At 54.3% G+C, this 13,923-nt stretch overlaps 1 protein-coding gene across 1 annotated transcript; it reads left to right on the forward strand.

Annotated features, from left to right (window-relative positions):
* The first annotated feature begins 1,887 nt into the window (after positions 1–1,887).
* LOC101794235 (protein-arginine deiminase type-2) lies at positions 1,888–13,811 on the forward strand. Its single transcript, XM_005012609.6, has 16 exons — positions 1,888–3,209; positions 4,637–4,820; positions 4,910–4,979; positions 5,099–5,160; positions 5,269–5,386; positions 5,959–6,084; positions 6,847–7,025; positions 7,195–7,298; positions 7,450–7,561; positions 7,627–7,734; positions 9,891–10,042; positions 10,310–10,454; positions 11,494–11,587; positions 12,506–12,591; positions 12,780–12,908; positions 13,379–13,811. The coding sequence occupies exons 1-16, from the start codon at positions 3,118–3,120 to the stop codon at positions 13,610–13,612; spliced, it is 1,995 nt and encodes a 664-aa protein (XP_005012666.4). The 5' UTR covers positions 1,888–3,117; the 3' UTR covers positions 13,613–13,811.
* Positions 13,812–13,923: the final 112 nt, after the last annotated feature.

Genomic DNA, 13,923 nt, shown 5'->3' on the forward strand with positions numbered 1-13,923 from the left:
CTCGAAGCTGGCTGCTTCTTCCAAAATAAAGGCAGCGACGTGCCCCAGCAGCAGCGACAGCAGCGCCTCGTGCCTCCGCTCGGCCGGGCACCTGTTTGCACCTCCTCAATGCAAAAGGTCAGCTCGAAAGGACGCCACGGGGGGATATTTCATGCTCCCCTCCTACTCCTTGCAGTCACACACGTGCCTGCAGGAAGGGACTGCAAAGCACCCAGCCAGGGCGAAGCGCACATGAGAACCCTCACGGAGCAGCTCCTGGGGTTGTTCACGAGCTCCGGCTTGGCTATCTGCTCCCGTCCCCCCAAATTAGGGCAGGCACAGATCCATCAGTGGCGGGGAGGATTACGCAGAGCAGTTCCTAATCTGATTTTTCAAAACCAGAGAACTCCTTTGACCAGATTAAGTATAGCTGCGAAACCACGAGCCTCCAGACATCAGCGTGCGCGTGCTTAAATTTGCACACACGTCTCGTGATGCTTCACCGGGGCCGATCTCCCGCCCGATAGCACAGAGCAAAGCCTGCGTTGGGAATAGCGCTGAGTGAGTTTGAGCTTCCAGTGCCTCTTGTGCAATGGGGACAGGCAGGTCCTTGCGCTTGTCCCCACGCGGGATGCGGGACTCCGTGAGTCTTCCAAAGGCTGCAGTAAGATTGCAAAGACCACGGCAGGCTTGCAAAGAAGCCGCACAGCTTGCAAAGAACCCTAAAGCCTTCCAAAGACCCATGGAGACTTCCAAAGACTCTGCATGGTTTCCAAAGATCCCAAGAAAACTGCAAAAAAAAAAAAAAAACTAAGACTTTCAAGGACCCCCCAGAGACTTGCAAAGACCCCCAGAATATTTTGAAGATCCCCAAAGCCTTGCAAAGAACCCAGAAAACTTGCAAAGACTCCGCATAGTTTCCAAAGACTCCACACAGCTCGTAAAGACCACAGGAGGCTTTGAAAGATCCCACACGGCTTGCAAAGACCCCCAAAGTCTTGCAAAGACTGTGGGAACCTTGAAAAGACCCCAGAAGGCTTTCAAAGAATCCCAAAGCCTTGCAAAGACACTGTCCTGTTTTCAAAGACACCAGCAGGCTTGCAAAGACCCCCAAAGCCTACTAAAGACCCTCCTTGAGTTCCAAAGACTCCAGAAAGCTCGGAAAGACCCCAGCCTCCTTCCAACTGATCCCTCAAAGACAAGAACCAGTGTGGCAGCATCCAAACCCCACTGGGAAATCGGCCCCTGCCTGCAACCCAGCCACCCTCCTCTCTTTTTGCCCCAGTCCAGGATTTTCCCCGCTTTGATGTTGCTGCAAGGTCCCACGGTGGTGTACCAAGCCCAAGCCAGAGCCACCCAAGAAAAACCACGAGCGGCAAGAAACGCTCCTGCTGACTTGAAAAACCTCAATTGATGGCGTGACCTTGGGAACCTTCTGCAAGATGGGAGGTGGTTGGTGTTGTTTTCTTCATAAGAAGGATTTGAGCAGCATTTATTTTCCTTGCTGACAGATGAAATACTAAATCCCCAAGTAAAGGAACTGGGAAGTGAAAATGGTATTAGAAAAGCTGCTTTGCTTTTTTTCTTCTGAAACGGGGATTTTACACCTGTGTCTCCAGCACAGGGTCCCAGGAGCCGAGGCCATCCCATCCCACTTGTTGCTTGCAGGGAAGGGATGTTTTTTTGGGAAAAAAAAGGAAGTCTCACATGGCGCAAAGCTGGTGAATGGAGCCTGCTTGTGCAAACAAAGCCTTGGTTTCTTTTTCCCAATTATTTCTCTTTCTGGTTCCTCTTTCACTGGTTTTTCTTACTGCTGGTGGTTTGAATAGACTGGAGTCAAACGGATGAGGGGAAAACCACGATGCTTTTCAGAAGAGGGAGCCTCTTCCAGCTGCTGGCCGCTCAGCTCAGGTTGGGGCACCCAAACCGGGGGTCCCTTAATGCACCCCCCCAGGCTGGCTATGCACAGCAGCGGTGCTGCTGTGACCACGATAGCACAGCCTGACAGCAAAGTGTTTATAACTTCTTATTCTCTTGGGAGAGAACATCTACAGCCTTTAATAAAATCTCCCTCTTGCCACAAACCTCATTTTTGCATGTGCAAAATGCCCCCTAACTGCCCTTTTTTCTGCCTTTTTTTGTGTGTGTGTTCCCAATCTGCTCAGCAATACAAAGTCTTCACTCCTGTTTGCTCAGGTCACAGGGAAAAAAAAAAAAAAAAAAAAGGGATCCGCTTCAGATGGGAAACTGGATTTGAGCTCATTTCCTCTGCCCTGGTCACGGAGAGAGGAGAAAGCTCAAAAGAAAAGCCCAAAAGGGATACAAACAGGGAAGATCAAACTGAACATTTCTGCTCCTCGCTCTTTAATTGCTTGCAGCAGGTTATTCCAAAATCTGGGGCAGAAGTTTGGTTTCCAACATGAATATTCAGCTCGGCGCTAATAAATAATGCAAACGCCCGCGTGGGCAGCGCTGGCTCCCGGTGCGCCTTGCCGTGGCGCCAAGTGGGGCGCCGGCTGTGCACAACCACCACGGCTTTCCCCACGCTGGCGTGCGTGGAGGCAAAGGGAAGCGAGCTGAAAGCAAGCAGGGAAGCAAAGAGCATCCTGCTCTAGCCCGAGGGTTGGGAAATTCGATTTGTTCCTCTCCAGGCAGGCAGAGGTTTTCCCTAGAGAGCAGAAAAGGGGCACAGGAGGAGGAGAGGGTTGCAAACGCCAGGGGAATCCAAAAGCACGGCAAAAAACACCTCCGAGGTTCTCTTGCATCCTCCTCCCCACCGAGCTGCTCATCACAGTCTGGGGAGATGCTGGAGGGAGTGGGGACGGGGATGGGGACAGCTGGGGGAGCTGCTCGCATGGGGCTGGCACAGGGTGGGCAGCGGGCCAGCTGCCCTCCCTCTCCATCCCTTCCCTCCCTCCCGAGATCATTTTCCTGGGGCTTTGGAGGGTCCAATCCAACCGCCCCCTCCCTCCGACCCAGGGTGGGGGCGCACAGTCATCATCACAGACTTTGCGAGCTCTGAAGGTGGGCTGATTTGCTGCGGGGCTGGCTGAGGAAGAGGAAGACGAGGGGAGGAGGAAGCTCCTGCAGCAGGCAGCGGGGTGTGCGCGCCCAGCATCGGGGCGTCCAGGCAGCGAGATGCTGGGGGAGCGCACGCTGCGGCTGCAGCACGGGAGCCGCATCCAGGCGCTGTGCGTGCTGGGCACCCACCTTGCCGTCGATGTCCACGGGTGAGTGGGATGTGAAACCCTACCTGCTCCTCAACCTATTTCTCCCCATGCACGTTTCCCGTCCCCGTTTTTCCTTCTGTTCCCCCCAAAAGCCCCAGCTCTAGGATTTGATGCAATTCATCGGCACAAATCCTCCCCAGGCTTTGCAAATCTGCACAAGTCCCGGGCAAGTTTGAAGCATCAGTTGCTGCATGACATACGTACGGGTCTGCAAAGGTGATGAGTCTGGTCCACCTGCGGTCAAAAGATGCAGTGCTATTTGAGAAAATTGCTGGAGAACAGAGGGATGAGCAGGGACGGGGCATTTCGAGCAGGAGCCATGGGGACAGACAGCAAAGGAGGTGATGCAGCTGGGAGAGGGGAGGAAAGCAAGATCTGGTGATGATCTGTGTCCTCAGAAAGCCTGCAAGCCCCACAGGACTGCCCCTGTACCTCTAAAACAAGCCCAACGCTACCCTTCAAGATAATTGAAAGTAAAAAAAAAAAGGTGATGTGCTCTTTTCATGGCTCATCCCAGCGCTCACCCAGCTGCTTTTGCAAATCTTGCCCTCGATACTCCAGCCAAACAGTGCATCTGGCTTCTCTCCGGGTCAAATCTCTTCCCAGTGGGATTCCCGAAGCCCAGAAACCAAACCAGTTTTGCATGCATAATTAAACAGAATTGAGCAATTTAAGAAATGCCCAGGCAGCATCAGGCAGACTCTCAGATTTCCTCTTCCCCCGATGCTCAGCAGTGCTGCCCTCACTCAGAAACCCAATAAATGATGCTGTAATGGTGATCCAGCATGGGCGCTCGGGTGTCAGCGCTCAAAGGGAGCCTGGATTTTGGGTGCTGTAAGCAACCCAAAAATAATAACCCTGGATTGATGGGGAAATTAGGGACAGGAGAGGCAAAGGGGATGCATGGAGCAGCTCAGAAAAAAAGCACTTTGGACTGGGAGCGATGCTTTGGGATTGAATGATTGAATGGTTGGGATTGAATGAAATAAAAAATGAGAGTTTCCCATGGTAAAATCCTCCAGCTCAGCTGGAATGCTGCTACACTGAGCTGGGAAATGCTGGGTTTGCCTCAGCTGGCAAATAACGCAGATTTCTCAGCTGAAGTGCAAACCAAGTTTGGTTCCAGTGGCACTGAATGCTTTGGCTGTAATTAGAGTTAATGGCAATCTGCACTGATTGCTACTAAATACACTCATTTTTCTACAAGAGCATGTTCTGTCCTAAAAAGAGAAAAAGAAAAAAGAGAGAAAAAAAAAAAAAAAGGCACCTCAAACATTCCCAGGCTGTGAGGAAAGGTAGAAAAGAGGCAGCGGTGAGCACGGAGACGCCAGCCTGTGTTTTGGGTGGAGAGCCGAATCGTAATGGGAATTGGTGGTTTTTGGGTGCCGGATGTGCAGACCTCGGAAAATAGAGCGCGGTGCTTGCAGGGCGGCCCCAGCCGGGGCGGTGGCCTTTGGGGTGAAGCACACGGAGGGGGTGAGCGTGGAGGTGTTGGCGCGGGGCCGAGCCGAGGTGGGGCCAGCACCCAGCGGGACGCGGTGGCCGCTGGACGAGGGGATGGTCCTGAGGTTCAGCATGAGCCGGGCCAGCACCGAGGTCAACGATAACAAGGTAAAAATTGGGGTGCTGGGCACCGGGCCCCCTCCTGGCTGGGGAGCGAGAGCATCCTTCCCCAAGCAGACAAATTTGGGTATTTCCAGGTAATCGTCAGCTTTTACGCAGAGGGAGGGCAGCCCATCGATCAAGCTGGGGTCTTCCTCACCGGCATCGGTGAGTAGGGAGGCTCCCCCGATGCAGCATCCCTCTGAGCAGGGGACAGCTTTGCCAGGTCGGGGGGGACAGTGCGCACACCCAACCCACCCTATCTGACAGTGGGGTTTGCCCTCCAGGGCTCTCCCTGGATGTGGATGCGGATCGGGATGGCGTGGTGGAAAAGAACAATCCCAACAAGGTAACCCTGTTCCTTCCCTGCATGGGTAGCCCTTGGGCTTGCAGGAGGCCAGCGCATCCCAGCTGCTGCATCCCCATCGCCTCGCTGAGCCCCAGCGTGGCGTTTCAGGCCAGCTGGACATGGGGACCCGAGGGACACGGGGCCATCCTGCTGGTCAGCTGCGACAGGGAGAGCCCCCTGAGTCCTGCGCCAGACTGCGATGACGAAAGGGTGTTCAGCAAAGAAGGTAACGCAGTCCCAAGCCCAGCTCCGCTTCAAAAAAATAAGCAAAAACGCTGTTATTCCCCCCTCTTTAATCTTTTCAGGCATGAAGGATTGCTTGGGAATTGGCTGCTCTCTGCTCTGACTCAGCTGAGCTGCTGAGTAAGCTCCCCATGCGGGATCATGCTCCTGTCCTCGTATTTTGTTTTAATTATCGCCCCAAGGTCAAGCAGGGGCACAAAGCACAGCCAAAAAAACAGCGGAGGTGCCGCTGACGGCAGGGCTTGGCCGAGGGATGCTTGGGGCCAGGCGCACGGCCGGCAGCCAGGAATACCCGCCTGTTCCTGGAAAACCAAACCACGCCAAGCCAGTGCCCATCGGCTTTTTGAGGCCAGGGACCGGCTGTGCCAGGGGAAAAAAAAAAAAAAAAAAAAGTTTCAAAGCACAAGCCACAAGCCTTGCTAGCAGGACCGCAGGCTGTTTTTCCAGCATGCATGCCAAGGCTGGTTACAGGGAAAGGGCACGCTGCTTGGCGCAGGGCAGGAGTGCACAGGCTGGCGGAGCTTGCGCCCAGGTTTGTTCTCGCTCGCCCCCCAGATTTGCTGGATATGTCTCGGATGGTGTTGAGGACTGAAGGGCCACAGCACCTGCCACGGGGGTATGAAATCGTGCTCTATGTTCCCGTCTCTGATGCCGACAAAGTTGGGGTCTTCCACGTGCAGAGTAAGTTCTCCATCGCTGCCTCCTCTGCCCCTTCTCCCACTTCACGAGGCTTTTGTCATCTCAAGTTCTTGTTTTCCCATCCCGACCTCATCCTCTCCACGTTCCTCAAACTGTCCTTCTGAAGCACATTGTGCCCTCACCATCCCTTCCCCAAATTTTTCCTGCCCTAAGTCTTTTATCAGATGGTAAACTCGAGATGCGCAAGCAGAGGCACAGCGTGGTGAAGCTGTTTACCCAAGGTCACCCAGCAAAGCAGCAGTAAAAAATAAAAACAAACACAGGTGTCCTGACACCCTGATGCTTCCTGCACCAGGCAACATGCTCTAAGACACGTTTTCCCTTCCTTGTTCCCTGCTGTGGACACGGTGGTTTATTCCCTGGGACTCATCCAGCCCAGAAACGTGCCACTAAGCACATTTAAACATGGGATTAAATCCATCAGCAGAGGGGTTTGTGGCATTGCTACCCCATGGGAGGTCTGGGGGGCTTCCAGGGCAGAAACCTCATGGAAACATCTTTGCAATGCTGGCTCCAGCCCAGAAAAGGCTCTCAGAGGTTTTGCCCACCCGTCTTGTGCACAAATGCAAAATTGCAAGCACCTGAGCTGCGTTAGGGTCATTCTGCCAGATGAAGTTTCCTCCTCCAGCAGAGGAGAAGCTTTGGCACAGGGGGTGGTGGAAACACGTCGTGCACAAGCAGAACGGGTTAGAAACCACCACAGCTTCTCGGAAATCACCCATCTTTTCCTTTCGGTCCTTGCAGACCCCTTCTTCGGGCAGCGCTACGTCCACGTGCTGGGGCGGAGGAAGCTGTGCCACACTGTGCAGCACGCTGGCGGGGCCGCCGAGCTCAACTTCTTCGTCGAGGGGCTGCGCTTTCCCGACGACTCCTTCCCCGGGCTGGTCTCCATCCACGTCAGCCTCCTGGAGACCCTGGCTGAGGTCGGGGGTTCTGGGGAAGGGGGCAGAGGGAAGGCTGCTACAGCCCGAGGTTACAGGGATGGAGAATAGACCATTAGTTTACCCCAAAAATGATTTCAGGGTAGGGTATTTGGGGCGATAGGGGCAAATGGGGAGTGGGAGGGCCCTGATTTCTGCTCGCCTCCCCCAGGGCATCCCCCACACGCCGATTTTCACCGACACGGTGGTGTTCAGGGTGGCACCGTGGATCATGACCCCCAATACGCTGGCACCGGTGAACGTCTTCGTCTGCAGGTAAGGGCCGAGGGATGAGACCTCCACGGCCAAATTGGCACTGGCCCCATGGGGTCACCGAGCCGGGGGGGAGATGCTCAGAGTGCCAGGGCCAGCCACCCGTCCTCCAGCAGCTCTCCATCCCTTTCCCTCCCACCACCCACTCCCCCAGCATGAAGGACAACTACCTCTTCATCAAGGAGGTGAAGAACCTGGTCAACAAGGCCGGCTGCGACCTGAAGGTTTGCTTTGGCTACATCAACCGCGGGGACCGCTGGATGCAGGTAGGTGGGCACCGGGCTGGGGGGCACAGCCTGCCTTCCCTGATGGGTTTTTCTCCCTGCTTTAGGATGAGATTGAGTTCGGCTACACCCAGGCCCCCCAGAAAAGTTTCCCGGTGGTGCTGGACGCCCCGCAGGACAGAGGGCTGGAGCGAGCCCCCATCAAGGAGCTGCTGGTAAGAGCAGGGCAGTTGCAAGGGGTGCATTCCTTCACCCCAAAAAGCTGAGCAGCCACAGAACCATTCAGGCTGGAAAAGACCTTGAGGACCATCACGTCCAGCCAGCGACCTGTCCTAGCGAGCCCCACCACGAAACCACATCCTAGCTCTTACGTTTTCCAATTGCGAAACGAGGAGTCTCAGCGGGCTGGTTTCTCCTTTCCTCCTCTGCACATGTAGCTAAGCCTCAGCGCTCGAGCCGAAGAGGAAAGGAACGTGTGAGAGGAGTCGATTTACTTGCTCGAAAGACAGCAAGACACAGGCGGCTGCCAAAATCCTCCCCACAGGGCTTGGCTGCCAAGGCGAAGGGCAGGGCACGCGAAGCGAGCTGCTGGGAGAGCAGTGACCCTGACCAGGGCATTTCAGGAGAGTCCCGCAAAGACAAGCGTGGAAAAAATGAGGTTTTGAATGATCCCTTTGAGATCTGACCATGCAGGAAGGGCAGGACAGCCCTGGGGAGCCACCAAACCCTGCCCCGTACGCCCAACCCTGCTCTGCTCCCCAGCAGTATTTTGGCAGCTCACTTATTTTTTTTTTATATTTTTTTTTTTTGCTGCATGCCAGTTTGGGGAAGGTTCCTCACTTTAAAAAAGCATTGAAGGACACCATTCCTCATGCCAGCAGTGCATGCAGTCCCGGATTTATCGGGCAGGATGGGAGTGCTGTGCTGATCCACTCCTTTGCGAATAAGCTGAGCTCCTACCGGCCCTCCTTAGGAATTGCTTTGCTTCATATTCAGAGGAGCAATTTTGGCCTCTGGAGCTGCTAACATGCTATACACCAATTTCTGCTTTCAAGCCTCCCCTAATCCCCAGCCCTATCTTTCCAGTCTCATTTTCCAGCTAGGACCACGCAGCCAAAGGCAGCGCAGGTCCTCCTCCCGCCCAGCCAAGCCCTAAGCCCCCGGGACCCTGCACCAGGGAAAAAGGAAACCACGGGGAATTAGCCCCTCAAAATCCAGCTGGAACTGATAGGGTTCGGATGATGCCCACAAACCTGGGATGAACCAGTGCTCAGACAGCTGAGCCTCCGCTGGCCCTGGTGTTTATTAAATTGAAATGGGTAGGAGCAGGTGTTTCGTGCTCAATCCCTGCTGCAGCTCCCGGCTTCTCCGAACACCCTTGATTTTTTTTAATTTGATTTTTCTAAGCGCCTCCTAGATCGCTTTTCCCCACTTTTTTCACGCTTTTGGGTCTTCTCGCTTGTTTTTCCCAACCTGTACATTTTTGCCTGTAACCACATCCCACCTCCCTGCTGCGTTTCTGTCCCCCTGGGGCAACCCCGAGGGCTTTGCACCCGCGTGCAGCCGAGGCAGGAGGTGCAGGTTGGGTGCGGACAGGGCAGCACGTCGAGGACAAATCCCCTTACTGCAAACACCGCCGTGCCCGCCCGAGTGAATTGGGAGACAGCCTGCAGGAAACCTGTCTCAATTGAAGCACCCCCGAGGAAACCCGACACTAATAAGGGATTGAGGTTTAATGAAAACCAGCAGATACCGGATTGTGTCTGAGGGGCTGCGCAGGAACTGAGCTCCAAACCCACAGCGACTTGAAACAGAGAGCGAGGACAAGGATTTGTGTCCCTAGTGCCTTTTTCACCTTGTTTTTAGCATTACAATCTCTCGCTCAGCATATTCCAGACATGGCACCAAGGGTTAATCTCCCAACACCTCAAATCCCAGATATATTCAGTCCTGAAAATCAGGCTTAGATGGGATTTAAGCGAAGCCCAGCCCTTCAGGTGGTTCTTATGCCTGGGGAGGATTTACCCTCGAGGGCCAGAGCTCATCCTGCTCCACTCCAGCCATCCAGAAACTCCGCTTCGGGGCTGCCCCAGAAACTAATTAGCTTAACGTGGACACTTAAAAAGCAGCTGCGAGATAGCAGAGATCACTCCTGGACTCCATACTCCAACTCTGCTTCTGGCACTCGCCATTTATTGCTGAGCCCAGATGCCCCGGAGACTTTCATCTTCCTGCTTTGCCTTTAGGGCTGCCTCTTCCTCTTCCCCCATCCCTGCTATTTTCACCCACCAGAGCAGGTCCAGGCCCAGCGGGAGGAATAAGGGCACGGGTGGACTCATGGCAATGCTCATGGCAGTTTCTCTTTTTGCAGGGCCCTGATTTTGGCTACGTGAGCAGAGAGCCCCTCTTTGAGGCCGTCTCCAGCCTCGACTCCTTTGGCAACCTGGAGGTCAGCCCTCCCGTCACCGTGGCAGGGAAGGAGTTCCCCCTGGGGAGGATCCTCATCGGCAGCAGCTTCCCCACGTAAGAGATGGGAAAAGCACACATTGGGGATGCAAAAGAACCACGGGTGCCCCTAAATACCACCAAAACTCACATTAAGCACCTTCATCAGCCAAATGTTGTCCTCTCTATGGAGTGGGTGCACCCAACCCCATTGCTCCATCTCCGCCTTCTCATTTCCTCCCTCCCTCCTTTCCTCCACCCTGGCTGCAATCTATGTGCATGCATATGGGGACGGATAAATATTTACTCCTCTTACACCCCTCTCGGGGGTCGTTTTGCCCCCAGACCCGCAGGGAGGAGGATGACCAGAGTAGTGCGGGATTTCCTCTTCGCCCAGCAAGTGCAGGCTCCCGTGGAGCTCTACTCTGACTGGCTGGCCACGGGCCACGTCAACGAGTTTGTCACTTTTGTGCCCAGCCCCGACACAAAGGTACCCTGAAACCTTCTGCTGCTCTGTGGTTTCTCTTCGGGGAAGCTAATCCCTCTGGGTCAGCTCTAGGGAAAATCCCAAAGCTCATTTCCTTGACAGCCCCAGCTGGTGCTTGCTTGGCTTCTCTCCCATGCCCCTAGAAGAAGTGCTCTGAACGCAGGAAGGGATTTTCTTAGCTGTTGTCAACCCCAAGAGATCGGGGAAAAGGTGCCTGCAAAGGGAGACTCATATGAGCTGGCCAGGGCTCGCTGCTGCTCAGCATCTCCCAGATGGGCTGGAAACAGGGGGAAAAAAGACACAGGAAAGAGCTAGCCCCTGAGAAACAGACTGTTCCCTCTGGGGAAAACCCTTGGCAGGATGGTTCAGAGAAGGAGTCATTATGCACACACACACACCAGGAACCCTCCTTTTGCCTTCATCTAGGTTGTGCTAAGCCCCTGTAGAAGAGGTCACCAAGACCAGAGCAAGCTGGGACACCCACAGGGCTCAGACTATGCATTCATGATTCCCCCAGTGGCACGGGAACAGCTTAATGCTGCTTCTTCTGCCTGCTCGTGAGGCATCACAGCAATTTCTCCATCCTCCCTGGCTTCCACCTGCCTTGTGACACCCGCCCGGAGACAAAAAAAAATCCACACAGAGGTTGAAATACCAACACAGCCAGCAATAGCACTCCCCCTGCCCTCCCCAGGGATCACGCACCCCACCAGGGGGGTGGGCAGGGTTGGACCCCGCTGCATCCAGGCTGCAGTTGCCCCCCTGCCCCATCCCTCCCGCCTGGGGCAGCCCCAGCAGCATTTAACCCCTTGGGTTAGGTATTTCCCTTCAACACCAGGAGTAAATCACCCTCCTTCAGGTGTATTTTATTAGCACTGCATTAAATATCAGCAAAGACCTCTATGTTTAAGAATTTAACCTCAACTTCTTCGCAAAGGGCCAGAAACAAGCCTCCAAGGGCAGCTTCCCCAGGGAGGGGTATGAATGCAATGGTTTTGGATAAGCCCCTTTCGGTGACCGTTCTCCCTCCCACCTGTCCCAGAGATTTCGGATGCTGATGGCCAGCCCCACGGCGTGCTACAAGCTCTTTCGGGAGAAGCAGAAGGAGGGCCAGGGCGAAGCCACCATGTTCAAAGGCAAGGGGGCAGCAGGCAACCCAGTGGGAATTGTGCAAATCCCACTGGGGTGGGTGGAAGCGTGCTGATCCCTGTCCCTAAAATAAAGGCTGAGCTTTGATGTAGGGTGAGGCAGCCTGAGGGCGGCAGCACCCGACATGCCTGGAGTGACATTCGGGTGTTGGGGGCACAGGGAAGGGGACATTTTCCCAAACCGTTGCCCTTCAAGGCTGGCAAGAGGGACTGGCATGCTTGTCCTTGGGCAGGATGCCTGCCCACCCTCGAGCCCTATTTTGGGAAAGTGAGTGGGATGTGAGGGATAAAGCCCTCTACCCGGAGGAGATGCTGGTGGGGTGGGATGGAGCATCTCTGTAAATACCAGCTCCAGTGGAGAGTGACACAACTGGGGGTCTCACGTCACCCCAAAGACATTTCAGTCACTCTGGACTGGTAGCCAGTTTGGGCAGCCTCTGACTGAGGTTTTGTTTGGGATAATATTCATCTGTCTGCAATGAAGTCGGGAAAGGACATCCATGCCACCACAGGGCCCTCTGGGACTATGCTATCTGCCTAGGAACCGAACGTCCCAAAACAAGAGGTGGCTTCTGTGGAGGGGATACCTCTGATCTTATGGAGCTGGGAATTGGGACAGCACAGAAACTGTTATCCTATTAGCTCTGTCATCAGGAAGACGGATGATACAAACTTTCCAATGCTCTCCAGGTCAGGTGAAGATATTGTGAAAGAGGCAAAGCTTTCCCTCTTGCTTGGTTTCCCAGTAAGCTAAGAAATGGGATTCCCAGCAGCCTCAACCTTAAGCCAAAACCTTAATCCAAGCTCGGCAAACTGGGATTTTGGGAAACTTTTCCGTATCTGTGCCACATCTTAAGCCAGGCTTCTGCAGGCATCCATTTCACCCATCGGGGTTTGCATTTGTAGGATATTCGGGGACGGACACAAAACGAGTGACCATTAACAAGGTCCTTTCCAACAACATTATGGTGCAGCAGAATCAGTACGTTCAGGTAACAGCTGATATTTCTGATGATAACCAATATTTCTTGTGATAACGGCCCCAGGGTGGCATGAACTTTCAAAGGAGGTATTGCATTTTGGCATGTTCTCCTCCTGCATGAGAGTGTCCACAAGGCCACTTGGGGGAACCTTGTTTGCCTGCCTGTCCCCCCAGTCCCTTCTTCTCCTCTCCTTCTAGCGCTGCATTGACTGGAACAGGGACATCCTCAAGAAGGAGCTGGGTTTGACGGAGGAGGACATCATCGACCTGCCAGCGCTCTTCAAGCTTGACAAGCAAGGCAAGGCCATGCCGTACTTCCCCAACATGGTGAGAGGTGTCCCTGCTCCTCGCGTTCTCTCCAGTCAGTGGCTGTGTGTTTTGAGATGTGGAGAGGAAAAATAGCTAAGCCCATGACCATGATGCTCCCATCCTTAAGGATGTCCAAAAAAGCATAGTGCTTTCCTGCCCAGAAAGGGAAAATACCTCCATCCAGGCTCTGCAGGTTGACTACGGTTGGTCAACAGCAAAGGTTGGCTGTAACCTTGCATCTCTGATGCATGTTGCTCATGGTTGGGTTAACCTGAACAGCTTTGAGGTGAAAACCTTTCAAAGTGGTGAAATGGCAAGGTTTAAATATATATAAAAAAAGAAGGGAAACAGTGCTGGATCTCCTGAAGGGAAGCTACAGAAAGTAACAGCCGTAACTCAATTTTGGGAGGATCACCAACTGCTTTCCTTTGGCTTCTCAGCTGGGGATGCTGCTGGGTACCCCTAAAGCCCCCTGTGTCACCCCACAGGTCCCCATGATCATCCTGGCCAAGGACCTGGGCATCCCCAAGCCCTTCGGCCCAGTGCTGGGTGGCGAATGCTGCCTGGAGCACCATGTCCGCGGCCTCCTGGAGCCACTGGGGCTGCGGTGCCACTTCCTCGAGGACGTCGCCTCGTACCACGGGCGGCTCGGGGAGGTGCGCTGCGGCACCAACGTCCAGCGCCGGCCCTTTGCCTTCTGCTGGTGGCACGCCACACCATAGCCGCACCGCCACCTCCCAGGCCCGTGGCCGCCTTTTTTGGCGTGTGTTGTTTGCACTTCAGTTAACTAATAAATTTGCTGTGGGAAACGAGGTGGAGCGTGACAAAACTGGGGGGATAAGGGCGAGAGAAGCAGAGGAGGGCGCTCAGGGCGAGGCTGAGGCGGGGGCGCCATCTTGGCACCCACCATTTTGCCTGGCCCAGTGCTGAGGCTTTGAAATAAAAAAAAAAAAAAAAAAAAAAAAAAAAAGGAAGAAGGATGGGGATTCAGCACGAGGAGGGCCGTCCTGCTCTGCCAATCCCCAAAAAGGGG

The sequence above is a fragment of the Anas platyrhynchos genome, chromosome 22 (genome assembly GCF_047663525.1).
Source record: "Anas platyrhynchos isolate ZD024472 breed Pekin duck chromosome 22, IASCAAS_PekinDuck_T2T, whole genome shotgun sequence".
NCBI classification, from domain to species: domain Eukaryota; kingdom Metazoa; phylum Chordata; class Aves; order Anseriformes; family Anatidae; genus Anas; species Anas platyrhynchos.

Bases quoted from the DNA above. Each gene is read 5' to 3' on its own strand.
- LOC101794235 (XM_005012609.6), top strand. From the start codon at position 3,118: ATGCTGGGGGAGCGCACGCTGCGGCTGCAGCACGGGAGCCGCATCCAG. The intron at 5,387-5,958 runs GTAACGCAGTCC...CTCGCCCCCCAG, and splicing joins AAGGGTGTTCAGCAAAGAAG to ATTTGCTGGATATGTCTCGG. The intron at 11,588-12,505 runs GCAAGGGGGCAG...TTGCATTTGTAG, and splicing joins CGAAGCCACCATGTTCAAAG to GATATTCGGGGACGGACACA.